The sequence below is a fragment of the Asterias amurensis genome, chromosome 3 (genome assembly GCF_032118995.1).
Source record: "Asterias amurensis chromosome 3, ASM3211899v1".
Classification (NCBI taxonomy): domain Eukaryota; kingdom Metazoa; phylum Echinodermata; class Asteroidea; order Forcipulatida; family Asteriidae; genus Asterias; species Asterias amurensis.
In genome coordinates, this window is record NC_092650.1 from 13540749 (window position 1) to 13564731 (window position 23983).

The 23983-nt window shown below is 36.6% G+C and overlaps 1 protein-coding gene across 2 annotated transcripts in view; it reads right to left on the reverse strand.

Annotated features, from left to right (window-relative positions):
* Nucleotides 1-633: 633 nt before the first annotated feature.
* The window catches only part of LOC139934815 (uncharacterized), a 31730-nt gene continuing 8380 nt past the window's right edge, over nucleotides 634-23983 (reverse strand). Inside the window, exons 3-9 of one of the 2 annotated variants that reach the window (XR_011785728.1) lie at nucleotides 20042-20090; nucleotides 15459-15577; nucleotides 12605-12681; nucleotides 10959-11028; nucleotides 8951-9204; nucleotides 4453-7795; nucleotides 634-4080 (exon numbers count right to left, since the gene is read on the reverse strand). Coding sequence is in view for 1 of the 2 variants with exons in the window: in XM_071929218.1 (XP_071785319.1) it covers nucleotides 7650-7795; nucleotides 8951-9204; nucleotides 10959-11028; nucleotides 12605-12681; nucleotides 15459-15577; nucleotides 20042-20090 (715 nt within the window). In the remaining variant the exon portion in view is untranslated. Of the gene's footprint in view, nucleotides 7796-8950; nucleotides 9205-10958; nucleotides 11029-12604; nucleotides 12682-15458; nucleotides 15578-20041; nucleotides 20091-23983 lie in introns of both variants that reach the window. The other variant, XM_071929218.1, reaches the window with a different exon arrangement.

A 23983-nucleotide genomic window follows, 5' to 3' on the forward strand; every position in this document is an offset into this window, starting at 1 on the left:
TGCTTATCCTGAAAATCACATGGAAATTTGGTTGGTAAACCTGTTTTTATCAAGGCAAAATATACCGTGTAAAAAAAAACAGTTCACACTACACACAGATACCAGCACAATGAGAATATTGATGATTGTAAATTTAGTCATAAAAAAAAATTGAACCCAATTTAACTGCCGAGACCCAGGATAAATACCTCGGCTTCTCAACGGTACAGAATTATCTAATAGATGTTAAATTTGCATCGAGGATAAAGAGTATGTTTGTAGCACTGTATACTCAGTACTTTCCCCTGAGTCCTGTGTAAAAAAATATCACAGATTACTCTCGGGTGGGATTCGAACCCCGACCCTTGCAATACTAGAGCAGTGTCTTACCAACTAGACTACCGAGATTGCCCGGTAGCTAGAGGCAGTTCGAATCCTATGTTCTGGCAGGGGGCAACGCACAATATATAAAAGATGTTAAATTTGCATCGGGGATAAAGAATATTAATTTTGGTTAATACCCATACACCGATGTGTGCTAGCACTGTATACTCAGTACTTTCCCGAGTCCTGTGAAAAAATATCACAGGCATATTACTGGTATAAAATCAGCATCTTCCATCTCTATAGTTATGAAGCTTAAAAAATCAGAAGAAAACTTTTTAACTCTAGCCATGTTTGACAAAGATGTGTTTTATTTGTCAAATATATAGTTTAGACATTTATCACTTTCAGATAAAATATAATTTCCAGCACCACATAAGTTCAAAATAAACAAACTAAAATATACAATTATTTATATATTTAATTACCAACATAAAATTAATAACAGGGATAAGATGAGATAAATTGAGATTCATAAATGTAAAATCTTTCCTAAATGATGTAAATTAGTATTAAACATTTGCCCTTACTGCAAGGGACACAGTGCAACCTTCTGAAGAATCCCCATTTTGTTGTCTAATGATGCAAAGTAGATGTAATGGTAAAATTCACTTTAAAAATAGGAATCTTTACTCAAGACAAAACCGACACAATAACGTTATCTTAAATGATTTTGAGCAATTTTAAACAATGGTAAAATTATTTTGTTCCAACTGATGCATCAAAATAAAGTCTTGTTTTCCAGAGACCTATCAATTATTCATGCAGCAAAATTATAAACCAGTTTTTGTATGCATCGATGGGTATCATCCACTTCGTCATTACTGGTTGTTCCCCACACCCACAACAATTGGGGTGACAGGGCTTTTTCTCATGCTGGTCCTTTACTTTGGAATAATCTGCTTCTTAATATCCGTAACATGTCCTCTATTCATAAGTTCAAAGAGGCCCTCAAAACCCACTTTTTCACAGCTGCTTTTCATTAATTTTGTGTTTCTTCCTTGCGCCATGAGCATCACTTGCGGTGGATACCGACGCACTATAAGTGTTCATATTATTATCATTATTATTATTATTTATGGCCTCAAAGAAACAATTACATTAAGTTAACAACAAATACATATTTGGATAACAACCTATTGAATACATAACTTGTATATATGGCAACATATTACTGAAACTAAGTACGTTAAAACTAACATTAAATTTGGTCCAAAAACAACTTTATCCTTAAATTTCAAACTGTACAGTGTTTCATACATTTTGGATGCTTTGTTAGCTCTATCACAGCAAAAATCTCTTTAGTTTAAGGTCATTATTGACCCCTTGCACGCACGTCACACGCGGCGGCTGATGCCATGCCAACCATGTTGGTGGTCAATAGGCTTACGTGTAAATGCCGCGTCACCTAAAATACGCACTTCACTGAATAACACATGTTGACATGGACCACCAAAATGGCGCATCCAAGATTATTCCGATGATGACGTCAGGTAAAATGGGTCAATAGCTGCACATTCACATTTAATAGTGAATGTCTGCCCATCACATTGATATTGGACACTCACATATTATGTTTGCCTACCTTGCACATCCATATTGGACATTGGATAATCACATAGGTTTGTACATTGAATGTATAACTTGCGCATTATTATTGGACAATTAATATCCACATAAGTTTGTACACAGCGAATGTCTTATTGTCAGTTAAAGGGTGTATTATGTACTTTTTGTAGGACAAAAAACACAATGTCCACAGATTTACATTAAACTTACACAGTTTGAAGATAATGATAGTGGAACGCTTCCCTGAAAATATTACGTGCCGAGGTGCTGTAGTTTTGGGGTAATGAGTAAAGTAATGTCATGAAAATAATTTTCGTCTCATGAGACAAAAATTATTTTAAGCATTTACAAACGTATTTTCATTACATTGTTTTACTCATTTCTCAAAAACTACAGCACCCCAGTCAGTAATATTTGAAGGGAAGCTTTCCACTATCATTATCTTCAAACCCTGTAAGTTAAATGTAAATCTATGGACACTTTGAAAAAGTACACAAATCCTTTAAAGGGAAGGTACACGTTTGGTAATTACTCAAAACAAATATTAATTTAAAAACTTACTTGGTAACGAGCAATGGAGAGTATGAGCGTCTTTTTGTGGCGGATACCAGTGCTATATAAGACTCCATTATTATTATTATTATTATTATTATTATTATTATTATTATTATTTTCTTATTACAAAGCAATTTAGCTCAAATTTTTACAGGCTTGTTATTTTATGCTTATGTTGGGATACACCAAGTGAGAAGACTGGTCTTTCACAATATTATCATACGTGTACCTTCCCGTTAAGATATCAAAACCAAACATAGCGCAGTATCAAAATAATTTTACTGTCATCAAACTTCATGGACTCTAATAAGATTCATGAAAACAAGGACACAAACAAACGGACGGATTAATATTTAAACCATACATTCCAGTTAAAAGAAAGAACATTGTGTGAAATTAATGTCAAGAAAAACTCTTTTTTTTCCCCCTTTGAAATGCTTATGGTTAATTGGAAAGAGCTTTAACTATAGTATTGTTATTTTTTATTTTATTTTTTTTTTTTTCCCAAATTCCAGTTCATTAATTCGGTGTTCAGAAGTTGTACAAAATTAAGAATTGTTTTCCAATTTAATTTTTCCAATTCAAAAAGCTTGATTTGTCTTAATGTTTCAGACGAAAAGAATAATCATCAACTCAGGAATCTTTTATCAAAACAAAAATATTTCTCACTCATTTTGGCTTTTAGAATTACTACATTTATAGTTGAGATAAATTGACAGAATCTTTCCATGATCCTTATTATAAGATTTTGACAAATCATAATACAGAAGGTAGTCTCATTAACTATCAAAACTATCGAAAGGATTACAAATTAATTGCTGACAAATTACAACCCAGAATTACAGAGTTGTCATGTAACATTTGCAAAAGGTTTACATGAATAAGAACCGAACTTAAAATAAAAATGATATCAGAGTTGGAACATATTTGAACGAGTTATAGGTTTACAAATCAAATGATGAAAAATCCTTTACAAAATATTTTGAAAATAAATTTTTACTTGATACTATAATTGAGAAAATGCTTAAACTAAAGCAACATCCCCACATATATGTGGCATAAATTTAAGACATATATATATATGTCTTACATTTCTTTAACAAATTTTAGACATTTGGAAATGTCTTTTAAAGCTTGCAATAAACCAAACAATCTCTACAATTTTAAATTTCTTATATGTGTAATGTATAGTATATGAATTTTATAGAATATGAAAGGTCTTGGCGGGCACATATTTTTTTATGACATTTTTTTTTTCACATTCGCCTTTCCCCGGATGACCTCTGCTTGTTATATAATTATTGTATTGTCTGAAGAATAACAAATATAAAAAAATTAAAATTAAACAAAAAAATTATAGAGTTGGGAAACGATCACCAGACGCATACCTTTTGCTAAATATTAATACATTTTTAATAAAACCATACACCACAGGTATATATTGCTTATGTCATGTTGCATAATATATGTACAACAAAAATATATTTAATACTGATACATTTCATAAATATTTATATTAAGTTTCATATTTTGGGTAAGGTTAAATAGGAGGGAAATTCCCAAACCTGCACAGACAAGTCAAGAGTTAATGTTCTTTAAAGGCAGTGGACACATTTACTAATTGTCTAAGACTAGCCTTCACAGTTGGTGTATCTCAACATATGCATAAAATAACAAACCTGTGAAAATTTGATCTCAATCGGTCATCGAACTTGCGAGATAATAATGAAAGAAAAAAACACCCTTGTCACATGAAGTTGTATGCGTTTAGATGGTTGATTTCGAGACCTCAAGTTCTAAATCTGAGGTCTCAAAATCAAATCACTTCTTTCTCGAAAACTATGGCACTTCAGAGGGAGCCGTTTCTCACAATGTTTAATACCATCAACCTCTCCCCATTACTCGTCACCAAGAAAAGTTTTATGATAATAATTATTTTGAGTAATTACCAATAGTGTCCACTGCCTTTAATGATTTGTATTCAATGTTTGAGTTATAAAACACAACAAAAGCCTTCGACTTTTATCATCATGTTGTACAAGTTGTTGTTTGTGTTTCTACACTAAAATAATAACAGGCATTTAGTGGGCACAAACAAAAAAATTCTCTGTTGTGTCAATTGTTTATTTTGATTCAAGCATTCCCAAAATTATCTCAACTCCTTTGGAGTATGCAGCACCGCAACCAATTGGTGCGCAGGCTGCTAATCATTTACATCATCAATCTCTACCCCTTGCAAATACCAATGTACTCCTGGGGTGATAAGCAATAATAACAGAACCTTCCCATGAAATATATATAGTGCACAACTCTATGGGGTTTGCCAATCAATAGGATCTGTACGCATGCAAAATGTAATTAGCATATTTCATGAAAAGGGCCCATTAAGTGTCTTGCCAAAGAAGAGAAGTGTCATGAACAGGATTCGAACACACACCCTGAGGAATCAACCATCAGAGTTTGAATTTAGTGCTTAAACCACTCTGCCGCAACACGCTACAAACTACAGAAAGAACTATCATTTGATTTATATCAGCTTTGTTTTGGATGAATTACAAACATTTCAGTTTACTTTATTTTCTCCTACCTCAAGAGATTTTGGCAAGAAACCTTTCAATATTATTTAAAATCCCACACCAGGTGGATTAAATCTACACAAATACATGATGAGATTGGAATTGCTTATCCCATATTAAATATAGGTGTTTTGTTTTGGTGGGTGCACCTTAATTTTAAAAACAAGTGTTCCAAAGTCTCGAAACAAGTATTCCAAAGTGTCTCGACCAAGAAACTATTTCAGTTTTAGTCAAATTTGCAATGTTAGAAAAAAAATATGTCTGCGATGGGACCATCACCTTCATCAGCTCCTTATTGTTTTTTGAAGAGGAAATTTTAATCAAATGTAAATATTTTCACGTTATAACCCCACACGCTTTTGGTATTTTACTGGAATATTTCATCTGGGGCATGTTTTGGTGATCCTGGGGTCGATTTCACAAAGAGTTAGGACTTGTCTTATCTCGAGTTAGGACGAGTAACTCGTCTTAACTTAGGATTAATCTTAAGGTCTGCATGCTACATAGTGCAGGGTTGGGACTCGTCCTAAGTCCTAAGATTAGTTTTAAGTTAGGAAGAGTTTTGTGAAATCGACGGCTGATCATATGTTTTTGACGTTAGGTTCACTGATCAAAACAATTACTGCGAACATAATAATATATCGAAGTCTTATATAGCGCACGTATCTACCAAACAAGGTACTCAAGGCGCTGAGTATATACAAACTTTCAGAAAGATAGGTTATTGCAGTGATGAATTCTGAGACCCAATTATTTAGCACCTTATACGGGTTTACAAGGTGCTACGGCGCATTAAGCAGCCACAACCAGGAACACCGGGGCGAACCCCTTCTCTTTTCGATAAGTGCACTGGGTTATTTTACATGCGTTACACAACACATGGGACCAACGGCTTTACGTCCCATCCGAAGGACGAAGCAATGGTTAAGTGTCTTGCTCAAGGACACAGTGTCACGGCTGGGGATTCGAACCCACACTCTGCTGATCAGAAACACCAGAGTTTGAATTCGGTGCTCTTAACCGCTCGGCCACGACACTTCCACATAACAACAACAAAATGTTACGTTTTTGTATTGTTGCATGTTTGTTGAGTTCATAATAGTTACTACCCCAGCTGAAGCGCAGACCACGCAATGAGAGTTGACATTAATCAGGGCTTGGGGAGGGGGGGGGGGGTTATGATCAGGATTTTGGCATGTTCAGATAAGGAGTTTGATACTAAGAAATTTACATTCATTATGTACATTCGGCAAGCATGTTGGTTTAGATACACAAAGGGTTCAGTAGTTGTTATCACTCTATCGTCTCTATCATTCTTTGAGAAATACTTCAATCATGCGACAGCTGGTCTTGCAATCACCCTCCCTCATGCATGGATCATACAGAGAGTTGTATTAACGGCCATTTGACAAAAACAGGCATTGCACAGCGTGTTTGTGCGGCCATTTTCTAAGTTGACACAACAGCATCGCGTATAGCGCCCCATAAACACAAACTCCAACCTGTACTTCATATTCAACGTGCATGCAGAATGGCGCGCGTGTCTCCTTGCGGTCCCGTCGCATTTGTGCACGCAGCATCACCAGTGCGCCCTCTAGTTCTTATATATATAAATCTATGAGTAGCACCCTGTAGCCTGGCACAATGTCAGATAGTCTAGTGAGTTGTGTGGTTGAGCTCTACATTCTCAATGCATATGAGTCGACCATGCATCTGAGTCGACCATGCATCTGAGTCGACCATGCTAAGATAATATTCCTATCCTTTTGTACACAGAAAGTGAAGAAAAAAAGAGGAAAATCTAAACCCCAAAAGAGGAAATCAGCTGAAAAGAGGAAGTCTCACATGCCTGACAAGTCTCTTGCATTCCGATTTTGTTTATTTCCAGCATACATTTCTTTTAATATCTGCGGCATCAATATCAAGCGCGTACTGTCTCTTTATTGTACAGATCACAATCTCAGCCGTTTAACCAATGTTTGTAAAGGGAGACAGGCTGATAGCTTGACATTTGTAGCTCTGAACTTGAAGGTTAAAGGTCGTAGTCCCCTATGTAGAGTGCAATCCACAGAAGTACAAACACTTAGAAGCCTCGTGTAATTTCTAAACAGACAATCTTCACAAACTATCATTTATATTTCTATGGGTGACCTTATGAGGTACTCCACGAGGTTATCATTCTGTTGTCCAGCCTTGTACAATACTAGCCTGAACATCTGGAGTTACACTTCGGGGCTCATGAATAACGCCAGAGACCGGCCTCAAAAAAATTGCAAAATCGGCGTGTAGTTTGACCTCTGACCTTTGGTCATTTCACATAGAGATACGCTGTCAACTTCTATTGCGGACGCGACAGCAGTGACTATTTGGGCATCTATGTCACTGCACGTTTATCAAACGATGATTGTTTCCAATGGAATCACAGGATCTGACAGCGGGGACCTGTCTTTATCCTTGCCGATAAAGACAGGGGCCCAGTCTAGTACAATACCAGCATTGCTACAAGTACACTGGCTGCATCTCGCCACTGGAGGGACCAGCTTGACTAGCGAGGGACAAGAGTTCACCAAGAGTGTCAGAGTTGGGTCAGAATGTTTCTTGTCGATGTCCCTTGCGTTTCATGAAATGTATTTTGATTTGCTTCTTAAGATGTCTCCTGTTCTTGGTGTTCTCCTCTTCACAGTCGATGTGAAAGTGTTGCTGGATGTTGATCTGGATAAGTTCTTTCTGATCTGAATACGGAATCAGCAAATAATGACATCATTATCAAAACAATGCCAGGGAATACTTCAGGGTGTTGATCATAAAAAGTTAAGTAGGATTTGAAACTTTGCATGGTGGAAATACGATATAGAAAGGTTTGGGGTAACACCATGTAATGACTATCTCTAATGAGTTGGGGTGGTTCTGAAAAGAATCGTTGGTTTCAACTCGACGTTTCAATCAGTATGCTCTGATCGTCTTCTGGAGAGAATCGTTGGTTTCAACTCGACATTTAGATCAGTATGCTCTGATCGTCTTCTGGAGAGAATCGTTGGTTTCAACTGAAACCAACGGTTCTTTTCAGAACCACCCCAACTCATTAGAGATAGTCATTACATGGTGTGACCGCAAACCTTTCTATATCATAAAAAGTTAGTTTATAATAACTTTAAAAATATTGAGGTGTGTTTGACCAAATAGACAAAGACATTGACCTAATAGGAAGTCTGGCAACTACGTAAGGGCTTAGATAGCCCAGTTGGTTGAGCACTGGCAAGTTAATCAGGAGATCGTTGAGTCTTTGAGATAAGTATAGGTAAACTTCATCGAGTTCAAGGGATGGCCTACAGGTACATGGTATATCGTAGGCTTTATATGAGTAGATATTTCAGCCTATTTTCATCCAAACAAATTTGCTGTTTCTTCCGCGGGCAAATAAAGATTGGAAATACAAGTCGGAAGTTTATCACTGTCAGAATCAGTAGTCAACCCCTCCTCAGCCTCGCCACCATGGGCAGCGCGCCATATCTGTCGTCAATAACCCCTGAGAGGCATGTACTGGGAAACAACGCTGATTGGCTCATGAAATTGATTATGCATTAGATGTCAAGTGCGTGCACGCATAGTTTTAAGGTTTTTTTTATGTTGATCACGCCAGCGTTTTTTAAGCAACGAACACGTTTTTTAAAAAACAAAAACAAAAACATTCTTTAAGACGAAAGACATGCGTTTCGAAAAGATTGAATAATGAATATGTACGCTCATATATGGCTCATTGAAATGCTAGCATATAGCACATTTAAATTTGCCAATTCCAGGGGTTATGATTGAGCTAGGCATGCTGGGAAAAATGGCACGGTGAGATCGATCACCCCTGGGAACGAGGTTGACCCCCTCCTTATTACCTGAACTAAGATTCCCGATGGTAGCCATCTTGTCAAAGAATGCTTGGCATATGTCTAGCGGCAACCCAAGCTCCATCATATTATGGAGGAAGGTTGCGAGCTGACCGAAGGTGATATTCTCATTCAGCGTCTCCGTGTCCTCTCTCTCCTCCGATGACAGGTGCCTCCAGTTGACTTGGTTATCTGGGGAGCGTTGTTTCCTTTCATGGTGGACGGCATCGAAGAAAGCAGCATTCCAGAACCGAAGAGATTTCCTGGGGAATAAAACACGGAGATGAATAAAAAGCCTGGTTTATACTTCCTGCCAGTGCTTCGTGCTAAGCTAAATTTGACGAGGCAGCTCTATTTTCGCTGTGATTGTTTTGGAAGAGTTGCCTGCAGCTCAACTCTTTCGAATTGTTGCGAATTTGTGGCTTTAAACTTTGCAATGCATTAATATCGAAATCTTATATTCCACACGTATCTACTAAACAAGGTACTCAAGGCCCTGAGCTAATACAAACTTTCAGAAAGATGAAGCGATGAATTTTAGAACCCCAGGAAGTACTGAGCAAATGTGCTTATCATTATTGTCGTCAACATGTGAAGTCTAGTGGTAAGACAGCAGGACTTGCCATCACAAGGTTGTGGGTTCGATTCCTACCAAGCTATCTGCTGATTTCGCAATGACTACAATAAGTATTGCCGTCTAGGCACTGAATCATAATTTCTTGATTTTGTGCAATTCATAATCATAGACTTTTAAACAATCACTGTATGACAGAGATTGGTGTTTCATTATTGTTTTTATTTATTTCTTGAAAGACACTAGACACTACTGGTAATTGTCAAAGACCAGTCTTCTCACTTGGTGTATCTCAACAGCATGCATAAAATGACAAACCTGTGAAAATTTTAGCTCAACTGGAAATCGAAGTTGCGAGACAATAATGAAAGAAAAAAACACGCGTCTGTCACACGAAGTTGTGTGCTTCCAGATTCTTGATTTCGAGACCTCAAAATCTAATTCTGAGGTCTCAAAATCAAGTTCATTGAAAATTACTGCTCTCTAGAAAAATTACATGACTTAAGAGGGAGCCGTTTCTCACAGTGTTTGATACTATCAACAGCTCTCCATTACTCGTTACCAACTAAGGTTTTATGCTAATAGTTATTTTGAGTAATTACCAATAGTGTCCACTGCTTTTAACCATCACTTACAGGTATCATTATTTGCTCTTGTGGGAGTTGCTGAGTTCCCTTAAAAGGAAGATCATCTAAACAAACAAGCAAACAATGCTCTCTGGGTTCTGAATTCAAAGCGCCCTCTATCTGTATAGACCGTATTGAATATGATGTCACCTTTTAAATATCTGCTTCACAAGATGGCATCTGCGAGTGGTACATGTGTGCGCATGCGCGTGATTGTGCCGTAGAAATCAAACCAGGAATGCTGCGTGCTGCGTGTTTTTTTATGTACGCGCTTAGACGCGCATACGTTTTGACTAACAAGATGGCGACTTTCATAGCAGCAAAGGGATTATTCAATACGGTCTATAGATCAGCTTCACAGAATCAGCATGTTAATGATTGAATAAATCATCCACATTACCATTGTTTAAGCCATTGGACACTTTCGGTAAACAGTATTGTCCAAAGGCCAACACTTCGTGTATCACAACTTATATATAAAATAACAAACCTGTGAAAATTTAGGCTCAATCGGTCATCAGAGTCGGGAGAAAATAACAGGAAAACACACCCTTGTTTCCGCACGTTTTGCCGTGGCATGACATGTGTTTAAAATAAATCCCTAATTCTCGATATCGAGAATTGATAGTTGTTTTAATGTTTTCTCTAAAAGTAAAGCATTTCACGAATTAGTACTTCAAGAGAAGTCTTTCACCATTACCTTCTGTAAACCCTGAAAGTTATTTGTAAGTCTGTGATTTTTTTATTTTTTTTTGTTCCAAAAGTGTCCAATGGCTTTAAATCTCTTTATCATTCATTAACTTTCACCAATACCTACCAGATTGGTTGGTCGGTAAGATTACTGTACAGAAAACTCTTCCTCATCATGGCATCACACCTTGGATATCCTGCATGGTCATGAAAACAAAAAAGTTAAACTTATCTGCAAATTCCACACCAGAATTTTATTTTTTACAAAAATTAAACAGCCAATAAAGGATGATCACAATATTTCAAATATTACCTTTTTATGGCCAAATACACATCGTAGATACCGGTTAATAACCATTTTACTCTCAAAATTGGCATTTAGTAATAAATAGGTCGAGTCAAAAATGCACCCGGCCACATGGTTTTCAGTCGAGAGTCAAAAACGACTTATTTATTAAAATGCACCCGGCCGCGTGGCTTTTTCAGCCGAGAGTCAAAAACGACTTATATATTATAATGACCCCTTAACGCCAGTGACAATTTTCCCCTAATAGGGTTTGAACACAGTTCTCCAGCTTTGGCAAACTGAGGGTGCTATTATCCACATCAAATAGCCGCCATTGACGTCACGATTCCTTTGTCGTGCGGGTTTGTTTGACCGCGTTTTTCAGAAATTTGGCTTGGAGCGCTCTGGAGAAAAACCCATGTTTACTATGTTTTAACGTGAGGAAAGAGACTCGTTATATTTCAATATGTTTTCTATGGACTGCAGCTATTAGAAAACTGTAATATCTGTATATTTGAGATCACCCTTTATTTTGCTGTTTGAATGATTTTAAATGTCCCATCTTCAGTCGTCATACATGTTTCATTTTGGTATGAAGTTTAAGATTTAAAGGCAGGGTATACTTTTAGCAATAGTCAAAGGCAAGTAATCCTCACATGATGTACCCTAAAATATGCATTAAAAGAAAAACCTGTGAAAATTTGGGCTGAAATGGTCATCAAAGTTGCAAGGAAATGTTGAAAGAAAAGAATACCCTTGCATAGAATTTAATGTTTAGAGCTATTTTGCTTCTATTTTTTACTGGTGTACTTAAACTTAATGTATGTAATTTTCTTAATCATTTTCCATTTTTACTGTTACGCGCCCTCGAACAGGTTGGTCCTGGAGAGAGCGCAATATAAAACCAATAAATTATTATTATTATTATTATTATTACTATAGAATTGCGAGCTTTCAGATGCCTGAAAAAGGCTTGCTGCTTGCTGCCTGTGTTCAGATTCAAATTAGTTCGTGACAAATTACATCTCTCTAAAACTATATTACTTCAAAGGGTATCGTTTCTGACAATGTTTTATAACATCAATAGCTCTTGAGCGCTCATTTCCAAGAAAGTTTTTTATGGTCAATATTTTTTGTGAGTACATATAAATAGTGAGTATAGACGATGTGACCAATGTTTACATTCAAACCGCCCTCTGTTGAAAAAACACTGTATACGTCATGTTTCGCCGGGCAAAAATACACGTAGATGGTAAGATTGCATACACTTTCTAGCTGGCTGCCAAAACAAAAAAAGGTTTTGCCCAGCGATATGCGCGCGAATCATGTTATGGTTTTCGAGTGACGTCAGAGGTCACATCATCTATATATACTAGTGAATATCCCCCTTCCCCAGCATCGCCCTCCATTGACCATGACTATTATGTATATATTTTTGAACTTTAGAGTAAAAACCGAGATAATCTATCCGAATGATTTGTATTTACCTTCATGTTCATGGTAAAATGTGAAACACATGTTCATGAGACTTTTGACGGGAGTGAAGTCATCTGCTTCATTGCACCTAAAGTTGAAACAAACATTTTGTATACATTATAAACTTGTAGCACATTTGCATCATGTACATGGTCCAATGGTTAGACTGCAGAACTTGCAATCACAAGGTTGTGGGTTCGAATCCTACAAAGCTAACCGCCGATTTCACAATGACTGGAATTATAAGCATTTCCGTCTAGTTACTGAATTAATCACATTTTCATGATTTGTGCAAATCATAATCATAGACGTTAAAGGAACACGTTGCCTTGGATCGGTCGAGTTGGTCTTTGAAAAGCGTTTGTAATCTTTTTTGTATAAAATGCATATGGGTAGAAAGATGTTGTAAAAGTAGAATACAATGATCCACACAAACATGCCTCCAAATTGCACTGTTTTCCTTTTACGTCGCGAACTAACACGGTCGGCCATGACTCCCATAAATGGCCGACCGTGTTAGTCGACGAGGTAAACAGAAAACCACGCAATTTCGAGGCATATTGTATAGATCATTGTATCACAAAATCTTTCTACCCATATGCATTTTATAACAAACGGTTAAAGAACGCTTTCCAGACCAACTCGACCGATCCAAGGCAACGTGTTCCTTTAAACCATTGTTTGTATGGGAGAGATCGGCTGTTGCCAGCTTAGTGTTTATTTATACCCCCTTTCGGGAGTTTGTCGAGTTCCCTTGACAGGAAGATGAGATCAGACAGACATGAAAATATTGTATAGAAGAGTTTGCGATAACACCATGTAATAACAATCTCTAAATGAGTTGGGGTGGTTCTGAAAAGAACCGTTGGATTAACTCCAGAGATTGTTATTACATGGTGTTACCGCAAACTCTTCTATATCTTATTTCCACCATGCAAAGTTTCAAATCCTACTCATGAAAATATTGTCCTCATGCACCAATGTCACGTGTCAGCCATGCTCGCCATTAAGGAAGTCAAATTGCACGTACAAAAAATGGTGTACAGAGCTGCCAATATTTGCATTTTGCAATTGGGGAAACTTTGTACAATAATCAGGGAGATATTTAGAACTTTCCATTCAACATTTAGGGTAATCAGGGAATGGGAATGAATGGGAATCAAAGTGTGTTGAATCGGTTTTCAACTAGTTTTGAACCCGCCGAGGTCTGGTTCTAAAATAATTTACCTCGACTTCGTCTCTGTAAAATTATCAAGAACCAGGCCTTGTTGGGATTAAACCACTAGTTGAAAACCTCTTCACCACACATTGATTCCCTTAGTTACAATTACATACAATGTGTATATGCTTAAAGGCAGTGGACACTATTGGTAATTACTAGCATAATTATTATTAGCATAAAACCTTTCTTGGTGCAAGTAATGGGTAGGGTTGATGGTCTAAAACTCTGTGAGAAACCGTTCCCTCTGAAGTGCCATAGTTTTCGAGAAAGAAGTAATTTTTGACGAATTTGATTTCGAGACCTCAGATTTAGAACTTCAACCGAAATCAACAATCTAAACACACACAAATTTGCGTGACAGGGGTGTTTTTTTTCCTTTATTATTATCTTGCAAGTTCGATGATCCATTGAGCTCAAATTTTCACAGGTTTGTTATTTTATGCATATGTTGAGATACACCAACTGTGAAGGTCTTTGACATATACCAATAGTGTCCACTGCCTTTAAAGCCATACTTCTCGAATCTCTGTATTTATAAATGTAACACTGTACATGTACCTAGGGTACCGTAGAATGGTCTAGTGCTGTGCCCCCCCCCCACCCACCAAACAGCCCCTTCCCATTTGTATCTAAAGCACAAGGTCAGTTACATCATCTTCAAGTTACACGTATGTAAAATGTTTGTGTTTGTCAGCCTATAAACTTGTGACCCCATAAACACCCCTTCCCCCACTTCCCGATAACCTACTTCCCCTTCCTGATCATATTACGATGAAGGTAATCCCCGCATTAGGTAATTAACTACAGTCAGGAAGCCAGGAATGGAGGTAAATCTTGGCTGCTTCAACCCAATTAGCAATTTGTTTTTCCAAAAAAAAAAAATTAAAAACCCAGATGTGTTGGAAGAACGTTTGACATAAAAAATATAGAAAATGATACACATGTACTTTTTTAGCCAGAAATATTCCAATAACACATATCGAATGTCTATTTGGAACTTTTGGTGAAAAAAGAGCAGAACTCACTGACTTTATACAAAATTAATATGCTTGACATCTGATATCAGGGTGGTGCTCTATGAGCTCATAACAGGAAGCTGATTTTACACGAAAAATCAAAGGTCCATCCTGCTTATTCCTAGAATTATGAGGTTTGTTTCGCCATCGTCTCCATGAACCTCATAGGTCCTTCATTCATGTACAAAAGCATATTCAAAACATTTTGCCTTCACATTTATGGTCTACAGTTCTTGTTAGAAACCAGATATTGCCAAAAGTAGGCTCTATGTCTTCTTTGTGCTCTCATTGAGCTCGGCATGAGTCCAGAAAATCAACTCCCCCCCCCCCCCCCGAAAAAAAAGAAAAGAAAAAAGTTGAACAAATACAAACTCTCACTGTTATTCATATAAGAAAATTTATAATTTTGCCAACTTTTTTTTTTGGTGGAGTGGATTTTCTGGACCCGCGCCAAGCTCACTGTGAGAACAAAGAACACAAAGAGCCCAATTTTGGCAGGATTTTGCAAATGATGACCTATGAGGTTAGTGGGTCGATAGCAGAATGAACCACATAAAAGTTCTATATAGGAGTACATCGCACCAATACCTTGATTGAACATTCCACAAAATCCATAGTCAAACTTACTCAAATAAACAGACGGCGAAAAACTGAACCAATCTGTAGAATGTTTGCTCGGTAACCTTCTTGGAGTTGACTCTTTGACTGTCAACAAGTCTCGCAAACCACTGACGTCCAACCGCCAACTAAAAAGAAAATTGAAAAATGACAAAACAATTCAATTGTAGCACTTTAATATCAAAGGCATGCACAACTTAGTTAACAAAAATGAAAATTTCAAGCACTGAAAGACTTAAAGGCAGTAGACACTATTAGTAATTACTCAAAATAATTATTAGCATAAAACCTTACTTGGTATTAACGAGTAATGGGGAGAGTTTGATAGTACAAAACATTGTGAGAAACGGCTCCCTCTGAAGTGACGCAGTTTTCGACAAAGATGTAATTTTCCATGAGTTTGATTTCGAGAGAAATCAAACATCTGGATGCACACTATCTTGTGTGACAAGGGTGTTTTTTTTCTTTCATTATTATCTCGCAACTTCGACAACCAATTTGGCTCAAATTTTCACAGGTTTATTTTAAGCATATATATTTGTTGAGAAACACCAAGTGAAAGACTGTTCTTTGACAATTACCAATAGTGTCCAGTGTCTTTAATACCCTGTTTATAACTTTTGTCTTTAACGGAGAAACCCAAAACATGAAAATCACGTATATCAGCTAAAAAGTTCCAAACCTAAATCCCTAGTACAGACACCTGTTTATAATTTTTTTTAAAACACTGGACACTTTTGGTAATTGTCAAATACTAGCCTTTACAGTGAAAATTTCAGCTCAATTGGTCGTTGAATTTGCGAGTTAATCACGAAAGAAAAAAACACCCTTGTCACACAAAGTTGTGTGCTTTCAGATGCTTGGTTTTGAGACATCAAGTTCTTCGGAAACAAATTCGTGGAAAATTACTTCTTTCTCGAAAACTACATTCCTTCAGAAGGAGCCGTTTTTCACAATGTTTTATACTATCAACCTCTCCCCATTACTCGTTACCAAAAAAGGTTTAACCCTAATATTTCTTTTGAGTAAATACCAATAGTGTCCACTGCCTTTAAACATTTAAAAGCACTAGAAGGTGATGCATACAATTGGTAATCGTCGCAGGAAAAAAGATGAAGTTTGTACCATAGCAAATCCTGAATCCTCAACAGTAATATTCTGGTCTGAGATACTGTCAAAATCAAGAAAACATTTTGACTAACCAAAATTCACTAGTGCCCATTTTAATTGCAGCAACATAAGCACTTACATGTTTTTTGTTGAAGGTAAAGTGAACTTAATGTAGTTAGAATAATTTGTGTATGGATCGAAAATATTCGCAATGTATGCCCCAAAATGCCAAATGGAAACTGTTGCGATAATCACTGGGTAAAACCTTTTAAAGACACTGGACACTATTGGTAATTGTCAAAGACCTGTCTTCTTACTTTAGTGTATCTCAACATATGCACAAAATAACAAACCTGAAAAAAATTTGAGCTCAATAGGTCGTCGAAGTTGCAAGATAATAATGAAAGAAAAAAAGCCCTTGTTAGACGAAGTTGTGTGCTTTCAGATGCTTGATTTTGAGACCTCAATACTCTAATTCTAATTCTATGATTCTGAGGTCTCCAAATCAAATTTGTGTAAAATTACTTCTTACTCGAAAACTACATTCCTTCTAAGCGAGTCGTTTCTCACAATATTTTTTAACATCATAGCTCTCCATTGCTCGTAAAGTAGTACGGTTTTATGCTAATACATATTTTGAGTAATAACCAATTGTGCCCACTGCCTTTAAACAAACGTGCACAACAATTCTTGACAAAACACAAACCTTTTTTCATTGTTTCTCTTAACTGTGTTCTAATTTTGATGCAACTTTTTACAGATTGGTCGCGTAATGCATTGATTAAAAACACAGGAACTTACTCCTTATGAAATCAATGATCTATTAGTCCTTTAATTGAATGAATGACTTCTGCATGAATAAGTAACCTCATTGATCAGTTCCTCTTTCATGAACCTTGCTTACATACACCTTTAGATAAATGAATGGTTTTCAACACGAATAAGTAACCTCATCAATCAGTTCCTTTTTCATGAACCTTGCCTACATGCACTTTTAGATAAATTAATGATTTTCTACACGAATAAGTAACCTCATGGATCAATTCCTTTTTCCTTTAGCCTTGCCCAAATATTTCCGAGAAGTGAACACATGAACAGATATTCCCATAGATCATAAACCCACAAAATGGAACACAAAAACATAAACAGGAAAAAGGCAGTAATTAGAGAAACCAAACAATTCAGCCTTGAGTTTCTCACAATTTTGTATACTATCAACCTCTCCCCATTACTCGTTACAAAGTGAGGTTTTATGCTGATAATTATTTTGAGTAATTACTAATAGTGTCCACTGCCTTAAATCTTCAAATGTTTAGGGGAAAAACATTTGACTGACAGCTGCGTGACTTGTTGTGCTGATTTGAACGAAAGGTCAGACCACAAAATGGAAAGTTGTTTACCCAGCTTAAGTCAAAAGTCATTTTTCTGTAGACAGGTCTATGGAGCAATCGGGTTGTCCATTGTTTCTCTTTAATAATCTTTGTCTGGGACAACTTAGACCAACCAGAAATGATTGACATATCAATGCAATGTTGACCACAATCAAGTGACCTTAACTAAAGCCATGGTCACGAAGAATCCCATTTTCAATCAGATGACCGCCATGGTGGAGTTATTTACAAATATACAAGTGGATCAAATTATACTACAGACTGATCAACAAATTCAGTCAATAATAAAGCAATTCTTTGCAGGGTCAATCTTTTGTCATTGATGGGATACCATGGTGGGACATCACCTCCAGAAGTTCATTGAGGGGTTTTAAAGTAGATGTGGCTAAAACAAACAAGAAATCCACTTGAGAGCCGTCCCATCAAAACTTATTGACCATTTTGACAGGTTAATTGCAAATTCAATCACACTTCTGAATCTGAATTATTTATTTAGTTGGCGAAGCATCCTACTGAAACATCATGCCAACTTATTTGTAGAGAAGACAATTATGATGAAATTTCAGTTTTAGACGAGGGGGGGGGCGGGGCCAAAACCCACACAGTCAGGTTGGGACTGAAAAACCCTATCTACATGTATGCAAGGCTCCGGTCCCGGTTCGTACTAGGTTCCACATACTAGGTGAAATGCATGGACAAAAACCACTAAGCCAACCTTCAAATTTTACTTTGGACCAGTATAACATGTCTGGGAGGTCCAAAGTCCTTTTCAAACACTTTCAAGATCAGTATTCCAAGGTATTCTCACTAGCCAAAACACAAAACTGGTTTGATTTGCTTGTCAAATACATACATGTAGATCATATGAAAAAAACAGCTTTCAAATAGACAAGAATAGAGCTTACAAGTAACTTCACATTGACATCAAGGCTGATATTTAGTTTGTGTTCACTTTCAAGGTCGATTCACTATTTCAAAGAACTGCCTGATTTTGGCATGTGGTGCGTGACACAAATAAAGGGTAATTTTTGAAACCATTTGTACATGTAGTAGACAAGTTTTTAGTCATGAAATGAATCCCTACTCACTATGAATAACGACATGTAGGTAATATAATCTTCATGTGGAAGTTTCAGCTTCATTGTTCAAGTTTTTGAGACAGAAAAAAATGAAAATCACAGGCTAGATTTTAAGGAGAGTTGTGTAAACTGGTAAATACGTTTTACATGCTAATATTGTGACATTGAATGTTTTTTTCATCTCTCAAAAACTACACTACCTCAGTAATTTTTAAAGGGAAGCTTTCTACATGTACTATCACAGGGCTGTATGCTTCGTTTTTGAAAGGGCAAGGGCACCAAGGCATTTTCTTCTTGGTAAAGGGTACCGTATTATGAAATTGTAAATTTGTACTGGAGCCTTTCAAAGGCACCAAGGCAATGACCAGAGCCAAATTTCATAGAGCTGCTTTTGAAGAAAGTTTTGCTTAAGCAAAAAAATCCTTGCTTAGTAAAATCAGATTACCGGCCAAGACTCAACTCAATTGTTACATGTATGCTAAGTAAACAACAGCTAAATACCAGTCACAAGCATTGTATATGGCATGAAATTTTGGCCAGTAACATTATGTAAAATAAGCTAGCTATTTTCGAAGTGCACAAGCAATTTTTTTGCTTAAGCAGCTCTATGAAATTGGCCCCAGGGCACACAGAGGCAATCGCCTTTGTTGCCTCCGTGAAGTATCACGCGTGCGCCATCACTATCTTTGAATTGTGTAAGTTTAATGTAAATCTGTGGACGATGATGTTTTGTGTTGTACAAAAAGTACCACTAAAGTAGGTTGGTAAGTAGTAGGTCTGTAGAAATAAATAAACTGCACTTCAGTTCCAGTGAAAATTCTAAGCCATGGTGGTTTGTAGAAATTGTCTTGCAGTTTGACCCCCTGCCCTAAATGATAGGCAGCTCACCCCAAAGCAATTTTAGAATCCACCAGAGTAGACACAGAAAAACACATCTTCACCATCTGACCTGCTCCAGTAAAGAAATATGACCCCAAGGAATTGACCTCGCCTCAGGTCAAAGGTGACTCACCTGACAGTACTTTCCAAACTTGGCATTGTCCTCTTGGGATATGCTGGTGCTGAAGAAGGAAGAAGAAAAACAAGAAGGAAAATAAAACAAGTAATACCACATGGTGATAAGACACTTCGATATCTTTGACAGCAACACCACAATGTCTGAATAGGTGCACCACACTAAACAAACTCCTACAGAGCAACCAATGTAAAATGCTAAATACTTAATAGACACCACAGACACTATTGGTAATTGTCAAAGGCCAGCCCTCTCGCTTGGTGTATCTCAACATATGCATAAAATAACAAACCTGTAAAAATTTGAGCTCAATTGGTCGTCGGACTTGCAAAATAACTATAAAAGAAAAAACATCCCCGTGTCACACGAAGTTGTGTGCTTTCAGATGCTTGATTTTGAGACCTCAAATTCTAAATCTGAAGTCTCGAAATCAAATTTGTGGAAAATTACTTTTTTCTTGAAAACTACGTGACTTCAGAGGGAGCTGTTCCTCACTGTGTTTTATACTATCAGTCATACTATTTTATTTATTTATTTTTTCTTTTCTTTTTTCTCCAGAAGACGATCAGAGCATACTGATTGAATTGTCGAGTTGAAACCAACGGTTCTTTTCAGAACCACCCCAACTCATTAGAGATAGTCATTACATGGTGTTACCGCAAATCTTTCAAAATACTATCAGTCTGGTTTCACCCTCAAACACCCTAATAAGAGGAACTAAGTCGGACACACAGGTGGCACATTTACCATGAAAATATCAGCAGAAAAGATAGAGGCTGGCTCCAGACCTAAAGAGGTTGTAACGTTAACCCCAACACTTCACCAACAAGAAAACAACTATTCAAAAGTAACTTTAAAAGGTTTACAAAAAATGATATTTTAGCTTTGCGCATGATTTTTGGCCTACATGTATTTAGTGTGGTGCATCCCAATAGGGGGATTCACAAAACACTGCACCCTCCTCTACAGATCATCCAGGAGCTCGGCCATTTTACCCAACAAGTCAGTAGACTAAAACTAATCCCATGTCGACAATATAATAGCAGGCACCAGTTTCAACCATGTGAATCATGTAACATTATGGTTGGTAATCCATGCTTGGCAAGAGATACTTTTGAGCTGAAGCAAAACAGTTACTTCCATATTACTTTGGAAAGTTCAAGTGACAGCAACCTCAGAAATAATGGCAGTAACAACTTTTGGTTAGAAGAAGCCTACAGCTTTCGACAGTATAAAACATTCTGAGAAACATTTCACTCAAAGAAATACTAAATTAAGTCAAAATGTATCAGTTTTTAAGCCCTGTGTATTTCTATTATGGATTATTCATCCTGCATGGACATACTCGCTGCGGATTTTCAGTAATTTTATATCAAAAACATGACTACCTTTTGAAATGAAATTTTTACAAGTTAGTTTGATTACACACAATATACAATCAAACGGTTCCAAAAACCATAGGCATGTACTTTGCCTTTAAAGCCATTGGACACTTTCGGTAAACATTATTGTCCAAGTCCCACACTTCATGTATCACAATGAGGAAGCCGCATTCGTTGCCTCTGTGAAGTCTCAGGCCTGTGTACAGTGCCTACATGGTTGTGGAACTCGAACCAGAGCCTGGCCTGTTTGGGGTTTAGTCACGAGCTGATTCATTGGGTATTTTCCAATCCGGGGTTTTCCTAAATTCTAAATCTGGACATTTATTCATCTCATCATACTTTGGCCTTTAGGTCAAACTGCAAGGAACCAGCCTCTCCATATACCTTTGTTTCATAACCCCCGAATTACAAATTTTGTACTAAAATAACTTGATTATGCTAAATGTTATCAGACGCCTTTCTAAGCAAGTTCAACTATTTCATTCAATCTTCCCTTTAATATAAAAAATACTCAATTTAACTTTGACCTTGACTGTGCAAGTGAGAAACTATTTACAGGTATGGTTTAGGGGCCTACTTGGTATTTTTGTTGTTTACAGATGTGGTTGTTTGGTAGTCTAGTTGATCCACAAGCACTGTACTGGCCTGATTGATAAACACATGATGACACTGACATTTTATCACCCTAGTGACATCTGCCAATCTGCCAATCTTATTCCACCATTTCCTGGTTTGCTAAATCCACCAGAACCACAAAATCATTCAGTGATCAATTATACAGAATGACAAATAGGGGCTCTTAAATTTCAACACCTGCTTTGAGAATCAAGTCATTAAAAAACAACTATCCTGTAACTGCTAAAGTCTTAGGAAAATTTTGTCATGGAATCCTCCGACAACCTAACTGTAGTTTTACTCCATGATGTATTTTAACTGAGTAACAAGGACATACCTCTAGTGTAATTTTACACATGTGTGTAAAATGGAATGATAAATGTTCATTGTGTATACTGTGTACACTGAAGTACATGTAGGCACCTCCAACTACAGAGAAAGCTCCAACAATGTAGTGTACTGTAATACCATTTCATGCATATTATTATAAAACATTTACAGAATCACAACCAATCACTGTATGCTGTTTGCCTTTTTTTTACTAAATATTTCAATACATAATTACGTGTGCAAATAAATCCAACTGGAAACAACTTTTCCTCTGAGATCACACTTTCTAAATTGTATTTTTGTCTCTTGCTAATTTAAAAATCAGTCCCACCTTTAAACTGAGTAATCTTTTAGTAAACAAAAAAATAACTTATTTATTACTGATAACCACCAATATTATAATTAAAATTAAATAATTATTAATAATACACTAACACTTTCATAAACCCATATCTTTTCCATTGTACCATGTGTTCCATCTCAAATTTAAAATTAGCCGAACTTGCAAAAAATAATTTCCTTTTTTTTTTTTTACTGTATATCAATCATGTTTTTACCTTTAAATCTAGTGTGCATCATTTACAGGGAAGGTACACACAATTAGTAATTGTCAAAGACCAGTCTTCTCACTTGGTGTATCCCATCATAACCATAAAATAACACGCCTGTGAAAATTTTGGCTCAATTGGTCATCGAAGTTGTGAGAAAATAATGAAAGAAAAAACTCCCTTGTTGGACGAAATTGCGTGCTTTCAGATAAGAATAAAAGACTTCTAGCTAGAAGTCTTTTATTATTTTAGTGAGAAATTACCTCTTTCTCAAAAACTACAGTACTTCAGAGGGAGTCGTTTCCCACAATGTTTTATACCATCAACATCTCTCCAATGCTTGTTACCAAGTCAGTTTTTAAGTAAATATTTGTTTTGAGTAATTACCAAACGTGTACCTTCCCTTTAACAAAGCTATTCACAACTATACATACCTTAAACCACTTGATCGATTTGCCAGTGACGTAAACCTAGTTCAAGAGTAATAACCATGGGATGTGGTATTAAAAACAAGGTCAGCAAACCAACCTGCATCTGACCTTGTGTTCTGGCCAGAAAGCCTTCTCATACTCAGTGTATCCTCAATGTCATGTGAGAAACCAACCCACTCAGAATCACGAGAATTAAATTAATCAAGCGCCATGCTCCATTGACTTACAAGGACTTACTTCACTGTATTTTGAAAATATGCTGGCAGGTAGTGTCAAAGTCACATGCTCAATTTGTTTTAAAAGCCATTACACTTTCGGTAAAACAGTATTGTCCAAGCCCCACACTTCGTGTATCATGTAACTTAAAATAACAAACCTGTGAAAATTTAGGCTCAATCGGTCATCGGAGTCGCGAGAAAATAACGGGAAAACCCACTCATGTTTCCACACGTTTCGCCGTGTCATGACATGTGTTTAAAATAAATCCGTAATTCTCGCTATCGGGAATTGATATTGTTTTAATGTTTTCTCAAAAAGTAAAGCATTTCATGGAACAATATTTCAAGAGAAGTCTTTCACCATTACCTTCTGTAAACCCTGTAAGTTATTTGTAAATCTGTGAACTTTGTTTTC